The sequence below is a fragment of the Homarus americanus genome, unplaced genomic scaffold (genome assembly GCF_018991925.1).
Source record: "Homarus americanus isolate GMGI-L3 unplaced genomic scaffold, GMGI_Hamer_2.0 scaffold74, whole genome shotgun sequence".
In the NCBI taxonomy this organism is placed as follows: domain Eukaryota; kingdom Metazoa; phylum Arthropoda; class Malacostraca; order Decapoda; family Nephropidae; genus Homarus; species Homarus americanus.
In genome coordinates this window covers 2,401,313-2,413,697 of record NW_024716951.1, presented here as the reverse complement: position 1 = coordinate 2,413,697, position 12,385 = coordinate 2,401,313, and the positions used below count along the sequence as shown (strand labels likewise).

Below are 12,385 nucleotides of genomic sequence, written 5' to 3'. Positions count from 1 at the left end.
ACTTCCACTCTCCCTCTCCCCTCCCCCTCTTCCTTTCCACTTCCCCTCATCCTCTCCCCTCCCCCTCTCTTCCTGCCTCTCCCCCTTTCCTCTTCTCCCCTAACCCCTTTCCCCTCCCCCTTTCCTCTCCCTATTCCCTCATCCTCACCCTGACTCTCACTGCCTCTCACACACTCTACAGAAGCGACAGTACACGAGACAATAACATTTTCTCTCTCACATAAAAGTCAACACAACTTATTTTTTTCCTCGTAATGTAATTGTTAGAGACATCATATACGGTCTCTCTCTCTCTCTCTCTCTCTCTCTCTCTCTCTCTCTCTCTCTCTCTCTCTCTCTCTCGTCTACGACAAGTATTTCTCCTTTCCTTTATCATATTTCTGGTTTTTTTTTTATGTCCGAGTTTGTTTTATGGGATAAATTGTATGACGTCATGTCCTTCTCGCAGCTTATTGGATATTATATTTGACGTCAGGCTCCTTTCTTGCAGTCTATTGGATATCATTCGTGACGTCATGTTTATTCTTGCAGCTCATTCGATATTATATGTGACGTCATGATCATTCTCTGTAGTTATAATATGATACTATATGTGAAGTCATGATGTTTCACACAGGCTATTGGGTATCATACGTAACGTCCTGGTCCTTTTGGTACTCTATTAGATACCATATATGACATCATATCCATTTTCGCAAACTATTCAATACCATGTGTGTGTGTGTGTGTGTGTGTGTGTGTGTGTGTGTGTGTGTGTGTGTGTGTGACGTCAGGTGCATTTTTGCATTCCATTGACTATCATTTGTGACTACATGTGTGTTGTTTCTTTCTATTGGCCATCCATTTGTGACGTCATATCCATTCTTGCAGGCTATGGAATATCATACCTGTACGTGCCTCTGATTGTCTGGGAACATTGGTAGCACTGGGTTATTGAGTGTTGGCAGCCCTGGGAGTGAAAGAGGGGAAACAGAATATACGGAAAATGTGAAGAATAATTACAGGGGGAACTAGGAGAAAAAAATGTAATGAATGGAGGAATTAGAAGGAACTGGTGGAGCGAATGTTAATGAACGAGGAAGATAAGGAAGAGGGAGAGACGATAGATTGAAAGGGAATAGAAAGCAGTAAGTAAAAGACGAGGGGAAAGAGAGAGAGAGAGAGAGAGAGAGAGATTCGTTGTAATGAGGTTATTTTTGTTGCAATTTTCGTTATTATTATCATTATTATTATCATTATCATTATCATTATAATTATCATTATTATTATTATTATTATTATTATTATTATTATTATTATTATTATTATTATTATTATTATTATTATTATTATTATTATTATTATTATTATTATTATTATTATTATTATTATTATTATTATTATTATTATTATTATTATTATTATTATTATTATTATTATAATTATTATTATTATCATTATTATTATCATTATTATTATGTTATCATTATCATTATCATTATTATTATTATTATTATTATTATTATTATTATTATTATTATTATTATTATTATTATTATTATTATTATTATTATTATTATTATTATTATTATTATTATTATTATTATTATTATTATTAGCAATAGTAAGTGAAACGTGGGTTGCTATCACCGTAGAGTTTAACGCGTCCTTCCTCGGAGCGACTGAAACAAACTTCTTCTTTATCACCAAAATAACTTTGTATAACTTTACTCTGTATTGACAAGCAAAATCCTTCTGTATGTGTGTGTGTGTGTGTGTGAGTGTATGTATGTTTCTGTGTGTGTGCGTGTATCTTGTCATGCAGATAAGGTTACGCACACACACACACACACACACACATCAAACACCAATCTCAAGTTTGATGGTTACGTGTACACACCCACACCTGCCTCATGTTGGCCAACCAGAGTTAATATGTACATAACTTGTGTGTGTGTGTGTGTGTGTGTGTGTGTGTGTGTGTGTGTGTGTGTGTGTGTGTGTGTGTGTGTGTGTGTGTGTGTGCGTAACCTTATCTGCCTGACTAGATAGAAGATACCTCTCCCTTCTTCCTCTCTTCTTCCTTCATCTCCCACTCTTCTTTCTCCTCCTTCTCCTTCCTCCTCCAATTCTTCCTCTTCCCCCTTCCCTCTCCTCCATCTCTCCTCCCCACCACCTGTCCTTTCTTCCCTGTCCCCAACTGTACCATCTATGCCAAGCTGGACCATCTGTCTTATCAGAACCCAAGCTGGGCCATCTATACCATCTGTCTCACAGTTATCAGAAGCCAATCAGAGTGCAGAACCGCCCCCACTACTACCATCCATCACTGTGACGTCATCGAGGCCCTGCCAGTTCATTTATCTCCACCAAAAACCACCAACGGGAAACCTCACTGCGGTGTTGCCAGATTAAGCTCTTATTCCATTATTCCCGTTAGTCTGTTCCTCTGACGTCATTATCCATAAGCTAATCAAATGACTAGTTGAAATGGTACTTAGCGTTGACTGGCCCACGAGTTTACATGACGTAAATGTTTGAGTTGAGTGACGTCATTAATTAGTCTCGCCCAATCAGGTGTCTGGTTTCAATGAACATAGCGTTGAATGGTCCACGGAGGGGAGGAGGATGAATTCTCTAAAATTTCCTGAATTTCTTATATCACAATTGCTGTTCTCTTCTGTATGTCAAATTCTCAGTTTTGTATTTATTTATTTTTGATTTAGCGTTTAAAGTATTCCACTGACACCTATATTCTGAAGAAGAAAAAAATTATTAAAGCGTAATATTAATATTCAACTGTGTACTAATCAGTGATAGGTAGAAGTCACATTTAGACACCTGACTGGTTGAAGCTTAATGACGTCACCGTTCCTGCACATGCGTAGTCTAAGCTGAAAGAATTAGCGTTTAAAACTTCCGAATTTATGAAATTTTGGCATCTAATATACATATGTCACATTATATAGCAAGACAATATAGTATATTTGTATTAATAAAGTATCGGACATATTTTTTAGTTGTTCGGTGCTGGATAACGTAGCTGATATTTTATTACATACCCTCTGAAAGCTTTGTTTACATCAGTCGTTCGTGTTATGCCGTAGACGAGAAATTCGGATTTATTCTAAGATATCCGTCTCTCATCAGTTGTTATTCTGTGAGTCTCCTTACCAAATACCTCTTATATATAATTTTCTTTCTTTTTTTACCCCTTCAAAATCTCTTCCTCCTTCAACACCTCCTCCTTCAACACCTCCTCCTTCAACACCTCCTCCTTCAACACCTCCTCCTTCAACACCTCCTCCTTCAACACCTCCTCCTTCAACACCTTCCTCCTCTTCTTCCTATCCCAGCCAGCGCGCGAGCTATCAGCTGATCGTCGCTGTGTAAACAAGGAATATAAACAAACAGTTCTCGACTTCCCCGCGACATCGTCAAGTCATATAAGAAACATAAGGCCGAGCTAGTACAGTATATTGGGAAATACGACCCGACCACCACAGCTTCGTGGCATTGACGACAGTTTTTGAAAATACGATTTGATTAGTTTCTGGCGAGTGAGTGTTGGTGTTGAGCTGACAGGTGAGTTGTCAAAAAATGATACTGGGGCCAATAAAAAAAAAAGTTTTTGACATACTGTCACGTGAGGATGGAGTTTTGAGTACGGAGGTTAGGGGTTTGAGCCAGGGAATTAGACCACCACTATTTACAGTTAACGTAGAGTCTCAGTGTAATTTTGAAGCCATTGCCGCTGATTAAAGAAAATAAGTTAGGTTCATTCTCACAACTTGCCAACATTTTTTAGAAGCTTAAGAGAAAGGAAGAGAGAAGTAAACCTCTGACAATTCATCCAGGATCTGTGTAAAGGTTTGTCTGTGTTTTACTTAGCTGAGGTAAGATGCGTTCTCTCTCTCTCTCTCTCTCTCTCTCTCTCTCTCTCTCTCTCTCTCTCTCCCATCCATCTACTCTTCTTCAGTACTTCCTACCTCCTTTCATCCTTCCTTTCCCTCTCCATCACTTCCACCACCTCCCTTCCTCCCTCTCTCCCTCTCTTCGCTCTTATCCTCCTCACCACCTTCTTCACTCCCTCTCTTTGCTCCTCCCCTCCTCATCTCCTTCTATTCTCTCCTCTCCCTCCCTCCTTCCCTCCGTCTTCTCCACTCTCCTCCCACCCCTAAACACGTGGACAGCTTCTGTACTACACTAAATCAATTAGATAATTGGCCAGTCAGCGTTGTGTGAGAGTTGCTTAACGACCTCCTCCCCCTTTCATGCCTTCCCCCACCCCACCTCCCACATTCACCCCTCTCCAACCTAATCTCTCTTTCATCCTTTCTCTTTGATCTCATTCTTTTCCTTCTCTTCCTCCCTTTCTTCCCTTCATCTTACCCCCCCTTCTCTCTCTGTCTCTTTCTCCCGATACAAATTAAGTATAACTACTCGTAATTTAATGACTTTAAAATTTCGTTATGCTTACAACTAATTCGACTTCTTAGTGGCTCAAATTATAAATATAATGTAAACTAAATTATATACGTCAAATGTAATTGGTATCTACATATGTACAACTAATTCCGGGTTTTTAAAGGTTTCCAAATTTTTCAATTTATGTATATGATGCTACGTTGTCGGGAGAGCTACCGGCAGATCCAAGGGACCCTTCATACAGGCAAGCTATCGCGAGAAAGTTTGCTTGGTAACTCCTGCCACTAACGAGGTGATTCTGGTGGCTGGTGGAGAGAGATAGAAAAAAAGCATGGTGTAATGAAACTGTTGTTAAATCACTGCCACTCACATACGTTCCTCTCTCTCCCTTACTCTCCCTCTCTTTACCTCCCTCTCTTCACCTCCCTCTCCTCCCTACCTCTCTAGCTTTCTTTTCCTTGTCTCTCTCTCTCTCTCACCCCTTTCCCCCTTATACACAACCTCCCTCACCCGCCCACACGCCCACACACTTGGCAACCGTGACTCTGGCTGACTCAGCTCTGGCTCTCCTCCAACTGGACCAACTGACTCACTCATCCTGACCACAGTGACTCAAGAACTCCCTGAGGAGACCTCAACGACCGGTGTAAACACTCAGCGAGTCTTAGATGTCATGATGGTCGACACACGTTGGTGGAGATGTTTTGATGGTCGACACACGTTGGTGGAGATGTTATGATGGTCGACACACGTTGGTGGAGATGTTATGTTGGTCGACACACGTTGGTGGAGATGTTATGTTGGTCGACACACGTTGGTGGAGATGTTATGTTGGTCGACACACGTTGGTGGAAGTGTTATGTTGGTCGACACACGTTGGTGGAGATGTTATGTTGGTCGACACACGTTGGTGGAAGTGTTATGGTGATTTTCACTGTCTCTATCTCTCACTATTTCCACTTGTTCCTCAGAGAAAGAAAACCAGAACTAACGGCCCCTTCAAAATAAACTCCTCATATCTCTCATTATCTCTATCTCTCACCATCTCCATTTCTCTCTCATAGACGACATCTCACAAGAAGAAGATGCCAGACTGATGGACGAACGCCCGGTGTTAGTCTTACCAGCGGCGGCCCGGGCAGTGGAGTGGGTGGTGGGACAGAGGCGAGCGGACTGGGGATGGGGTAGCGACACTGCCCACACACTCCTCGCTCTCCGCCTCGCCAATGCCACCTGGTTCGCCCCGGAAAACCTCGATGCACAACTCTCCACCAAGCAACTTGAGTTGGAGTTGGTACTGAGGCTGTGGAAGTAAGTATTGGTGGGTGAGAGATGAGGCGTAGAGAGGGGTGAGGGAGAAGGAGGGACAGTAGAGAAGGGTGGGGAGGGGAGATAGAGATGAGAGGGAGGTGGGGAGGGGGTGAGTTTAAAAGAGAGATGTGAGGGTAGGGAGGAGAGGACAGAATGAGTTGAAAGTGGTAATACATACATACTGTACATACATACATACATAGGCTACATACATATCAATGACCAGTTAGCCCAGCTGACTTTTGACCTCCTGGCAGGCACCGAGAGCTGCCCCTCACCACGGGTCACCTGGCGGTCAACGTGATGGCTCTGGTGGCACTGTGTCGGGACCCAAGGGCCTTCTACTCCAAGGACCTTGTTGGTGAGTACGTTGACCTTGTTTGAGCTTGTTTAACCTTGTTTAACCTTGTTTATCCTTCGTTGACCTTGTTTGAACTAGAGTGACCTAACCTAACCATACCCACATCATAACCACCACGTCCACATCCATCACCACCACGCCCACATCACTACCACCACGTCCACATCATCACCACCACGTCCACATCATCACCACCACGTCCACATCATTACCACCATACCCACATCATCATCACCACGTCCACATCATCATCACCACGTCCACATCATCACCATCACGTCCGCATCGTCACCACCATCATCATCGCCGTCCACATCATCATCACCACGTCACATCATCACCATCACGTCCGCATCGTCACCACCACGTCCACATCATCACCACCACGTCCACATCATCACCACGTCCACATCATCTGTCGCCGTCCACATCATCACCACCACGTCCGCATCATCACCACCACGCCCACATCATCAACACCATCCACATCATCACCACCACGCCCCATCATCGCCACCATACCCACATCGTCACGCATCATCTATGCCACCGTTCACATCGTCACCACCACGTCCCATCATCACCACCACGCCCACATCATCACCACCACGCCCACACCATCACCACCACTTCATCGTCTTCACGTCCACATCATCACCACCACGCCCACATCATCACCACCATACCCACATCGTCACCACCATACCCACATCATCACCATCACGTCCACATCATCACCACTACGCCCACATCATCACCACCACGCCCACATCATCACCACCACGTCCACATCATCACCACCACGCCCACATTTTCCACCAATAAAGTCTAAATTGCCTTCAGAAATCTTGTTACGCCCAACAGCAGGAAATTTCGGTCACGTTCTTGTGTTATGAAGTGTTACTGTGTGTGTGTGTGGGACCTATAATATGTTCTAGTATGTATACAAACATAAGTACGTATAATATATATGAAGTATATATATGTACCTCGCGTTTCATACCAGCTGGATTCGGTAAAATGCTACTGACACCACATAAGAGGCACGGGCAGTTTCCCAATGAGGTTCACGGCGCCATCAACTCGGTGAACAGGCTTTGTGTGAAATATAACAGAGTCTAGGACTGCTTTTAGTGTCCTTGTGGCCTAGCCGGTAAGCGTTCCCTAGTCCCACCCAGTAGGTCGAGGGTTCGATTCCTTGCTGGTGAGGTCGTTGATTATATGTGTGTGTATGTGAACAAAGATGGGAATAAGGTAGATAAATAAGCAATAACTATAATAAAAAACAAGTAATAAGTTAAGAAATAACGAACAAAAAAAATAACAATAACAGATAAAGCAGAACAAACACACATTATCTCTCAGCATTTTGGGAATTACTGTAGAGAAATTCCTTCTCTCGTTGGACTTAGGAATCAACAACCAATATGAGCAGACGGGAATCTTTGGAATTGTATTACTCATTCCAACAATAGTCTTTTGGATTCCCAGCTGGGATTCTCGTTTTCTTTTTCACTTGTATTTTAGAAAACGGATCCTTTGTTGGTATAATAATAATAATAATAATAATAATAATAATAATAATAATAATAATAATAATAATAATAATAATAATAATAATAATAATAATAATAATAATAATAATAATAATAATAATACTCTCCTTTTCTCATCTCTTTTCTCCACTTTTTTCTTAATGGTGATTGGTCCATCATCAGGTGGCACACAGCCAATCAGGAAGAGGCTAATGAAACCGTAGTGCCTCTCTCTCTCAAATAAGTACAAACATGACCGAAATTGACGAATCAATTATATAATCGGCCGCCTTTTAATATTAAGAGTCAATTATACAAGAGGAGGGAGAGAGTAGAGGTAGGGAGAGGTGTGGGTGGGGTGGTCGTGATAATTATGCACAGTTTCATTAAAATTAATCTATAGGGATTAAATTATTATTATTATTATTATTATTATTATTATTATTATTATTATTATTATTATTATTATTATTATTATTATTATTATTATTATTATTATTATTATTATTATTATTATTATTATTATTATTATTATTATTATTATTATTATTATTTTATTATATACTTAGCGAAAACTATATAATACAGGAAAACTATTTTGAAGATTATCTTAAGTTAGAAGTTAATTAAGAAAGGTGGACTTAGACGTTAATCCAGGTAGAGAGAGAGAGAGAGAGAGAGAGAGAGAGAGAGAGAGATAGGGAGAGGTGGGGCAAAGAAAATGACGTAGAAAGAGACGTCACGGCAAGGAAGAGAAGAAGAGGAATGGGAGGAGGGGAGAGGCAGATAAAAGGGGGAGATAGCAGTAAGCCCCGTAGAGGGAGAAGTAAAGATAAAGAGATAAAAACGGGAAGCAGAACAAAAAGCAAGAGAAGGACTGGAAAAGTGAATGAGACAGACAGACAGACAGACAGACAGACAGACAGAAATTGAGAGAAAGAGACGGGTAGACGGAGAGAAAACTTATCTCGGTGGAAACAGAAATATAGTTAAGTGTCTAATATAAAAATAAATCTCAAGCTATGAAACTATTTCTCTTAAGATAGAGATTTTCTTAGCACCAGGAAATATGTATCGTAGACATGGAAATATTTCTTACGATGAAAAATGTGGGGGAGGGGAGGGAGGGGGGCAGTAATCCCCAGGTGGCCGCTAAATCCGGGGCTGTTGTCTTTGTAAACCTTGTGGGTAGGGTGATGTGTGTGTGTGTGTGTGTGTGTGTGTGTGTGTGTGTGTGTGTGTGTGTGTGTGTTGGCCATATTCGAGCACAAGTGTAGATATAGTCAACCTTATCTCAACCTGTGTGCCAGACGTGACGTAACCGGGTCAGGTCACATGACCACACCAGATCATTGTTATATAAGTTCTTCGTTAATAGCAGGAAGTAATTAAAGGTTCTAAGTTGTTATGTAATGAGAACGCCATTAAGAACAAGACAGACAGAGACAAATTATCTTATGATGGTAATTAGAGAGGAAAACCATTTAATAATTAAATGTATTACCTGATGGGGGTAATTAAAGAGAAGGGTCAATGTATTTAGATATAATAGAAATGACTTAGGTTACTAATTAGAGATCATTTTCAATTTATCTTCAGGTGGTCTTCAAACAGCTGGGAAGTTCTTAATTAAGTGAGAGACAGGTGGGAAAACCTTGCCACGGTGACCAGACCTGCCACCTCCTCAAACTTTATCTCACTTATTTTACTTTTTTATACTTTTTCTAAGTTCCGTTTTACTTTTTTATTTATATTTTGTAATTTTTACTTAGTTTTTTTTTCTTTCTTGTATGTTGTTTATACCGTTTTGTTTAATCTAATGGTACCTGGCCGTAACATAACATAACATAACATAACTCTTGATCTCTCCGGCAGCCATGTTGGGCCACCAGGAGGGAGGAGTGGACTTCGAGGTGGCCTTTGCTCAGCTGGCCACCTGTACAGCTGGCCATCACGTCCGTAAGTCCAGGATCCGTCGCCTTGTTGAAATGAGCACCGAACGTAACAAGATCCATTCAATTGGTAAGTTAATGAGTGTTGTGTTGTGTTGTGTTTTGAGAGAGAGTAAGAGACACAGAATAACAGAGAGAGAGAGAGAGAGAGGAGGGGGGGGGATCAGAACGTAGCTTTGGTCAGATAAAGCACGCCTCGCCCACAACACTGTCCCTTATCAGTAGCGAGTGTTGATGAACCAAGTTGTTGACGGTCTGACGGGCTGATACTGACCCTTCCTCTCTGTGTGCTGACGGTCACTGCTACGTCTTTTAGTGTCAGCACTGCCAGCAATAAGGATCACAGTGATAAAATGCTGACGCTCTAGGAAGGCGGAGGCGGGGGGTAAGAGTGAAAGAAGAAGGAATGGTGAAGGAAGGGAGGAGGAAGGGTGAAGGAAGGGAGGAGGAAGGGTGAAGGAAGGGAGGAGGAAGGGTGAAGGAAGGGTGAAGGAAGGGTGAAGAAAGGGTGAAGGAAGGTTGAAGGATGGGAGAAAGAAGGGTGAAGGAAGGGTGAAGGAAGGGTGAAGGAAGGGTGCTCTGGCCTGTATCTCCCCTGAAGTGTTATTATGATTACATTATTATGGTTCCTCGGCCCCACTATAATGGTGCTAATGTCGGCTGCTCTATAGTGGAGTGCCTTATTTATCTCTCTCTCTCTCTCTCTCTCTCTCTCCGTTTCCCTCACTCTACCTGCCTCTCCGTCTCCCTCACTCTACCTGCCTCTCCGTCTCCCTCACTCTACCTGCCTCTCCGTCTCCCTCACTCTACCTGCCTCTCCGTCTCCCTCACTCTACCTGCCTCTCCGTCTCCCTCACTCTACCTGCCTCTCCGTCTCCCTCACTCTACCTGCCTCTCTGTCTCCCTCACTCTACCCGGTATTAACACCCTCAGATACACTGTCGGTGGTCATCTTGGCTCTCCACTGCGCTCAGCACCAGCGGCGTCATGACCTGAAACACTTCATCGACCAGGCTGTACACACCCTCCTGCACCATCAGGCAGCCGACGGCTCCTTCAATAAGAATCTTCACTCAACCGCCCTCGCCCTGCAGGTTAGTTAGGGGCTTCTTCAGGTCATTTACAGGTATTTATTTTGGGATCAGAGAGAACTCGTTTACAGGTGAACGGAAGACATGTCTCTCCTAAATCTTAATGTTTATTTTCTACTGATGAATCTACATCGAGTATGTGGTTAAAGGACTTAAATAACAACAACAAAGAAAGATTTATAATAATATTAAATAATACTGAATAACAACAAGAGTTTTTAATAACATTGTATAAGAGCGAATAACAATTTAAGGGCTTTAATTTTCCTGCCATGTTTCGTCATTTACATATTAATAAGATAAACAAGGATTAAATTATCTGCCTGTGATGTTGGTGTAGGCTCAGAGGTGATTGGTCGAGGAGAGCAGCAGGCCATGCATAGAGAGTGGCTCCCTGATTGGTGGAGAGGAGCAGTATGGTTCTATGATTGGTTAAAGACTTTGGGATATTAATTGTACAAAAGAAATCGGGTCTCTGATTGGTGGAGAGAAGTAGCATTGCACTTTGACTGGTGGAAGAGGTTAAGACATTCCTTAGGGAAAAATATAAGCTCTGTGATTGGTTGAGAAGAGAGAGATATTGATTGGTCAAAGAGGAACAAATGTACTCAATATACTTGAAGAGGGTGATGCGTTGATTGGCTGGTGGTGGATAAATAAGGTATTTTGATTGGCCGAGAACGAAGGAAAAGAGAAAGAGAGAGACATGTGAAGAAATGGAGAAAGAGAGAGAAAGAGCAATTAAAAGAATGGCTTTACTCTCCCTCTGTGGGAAGTTTTTGTCTCCAACTCATTAATGATAATTCACCGTCCATTTTATGCCTCAACTTCTCACAAGTCATCGAGTGGTTGTCACTTTTATTGGGGTTTTATTTTTGATGTGGATATTTTATGTTTTTTTGCGAATTATTTTGTTGTTCTGAGGTGATGAATGATGTTGTGTATGTTTATTAGGTCACGTGTACACATGTGAGTTAACCTGTGTGTGTGTGTGTGTGTGTGTGTGTGTAATTTTCCATTAATCACACATACACACACAAGCAAGCAACAATAACTACAAGCATAAGTTTCTCCACACGATAAAATAACTGGTTAGTACTTCACATTTTTTTCTTATGTTCACCCTCGCCTACTTTGAGAGGTCGCCTGAAAACTGGCTTCCAAAAACGTCACAGTTAATTAAACTTTGGCGTCATTTCCTCACACTTGTGTGGCGATGGTACGTGATGCAGTGGAGTAATAACGTGTGTGAGAGAGAGACAGACAGAGAGAAATATGTAGAGAGAGAAGTGAGAAAGAAAGTGACCACATATCCTGAGAATTAGGATAGGGGTTGGGGGGAGGGGTGATCCTCAAATTTCCCATATAGGAGAGGGGTATCGTCACTATGCATTATGTAACTCTCTCTCTCTCTCTCTCTCTCTCTCTCTCTCTCAAAACTCTTCCTTCACCTCCCGTAGGCAATGTTGTCGAGCCAGCTGGCAGGGTCATGGAACGCCACCCGAGCCCAAGAGTATGTCATGTCTCACCAGCGTCCGGATGGCTCTTTCGGCAGCCTCTTCGACACCAACGCCGTCCTTCCGCTGATGGGAGGACGCACCTTACTAGACGTGGCTCTCAGACGGTGTCCAAGAGTCACCCACGACACCATCGACAGTGAGGACGCACCAGGTTGGTCACCCCACTTATTAAATGGTTTTCTATAAAATTTCTTGATGTTCGTTTTCT

General features: G+C 42.2%; 1 protein-coding gene across 4 annotated transcripts in view; it reads left to right on the top strand.

The window, feature by feature from the left end:
• The window catches only part of LOC121858610 (uncharacterized protein CG3556-like), a 90,325-nt gene that overhangs the window by 69,886 nt on the left and 8,054 nt on the right, over window positions 1-12,385 (top strand). For all 4 annotated transcript variants that reach the window (XM_042355124.1, XM_042355126.1, XM_042355127.1 and 1 more), the window contains 5 exons: window positions 5,472-5,718; window positions 5,976-6,079; window positions 9,490-9,636; window positions 10,500-10,660; window positions 12,118-12,328. In XM_042355124.1, the coding sequence (XP_042211058.1) occupies window positions 5,472-5,718; window positions 5,976-6,079; window positions 9,490-9,636; window positions 10,500-10,660; window positions 12,118-12,328 (870 nt within the window). The remainder of the gene's footprint in view (window positions 1-5,471; window positions 5,719-5,975; window positions 6,080-9,489; window positions 9,637-10,499; window positions 10,661-12,117; window positions 12,329-12,385) is intronic.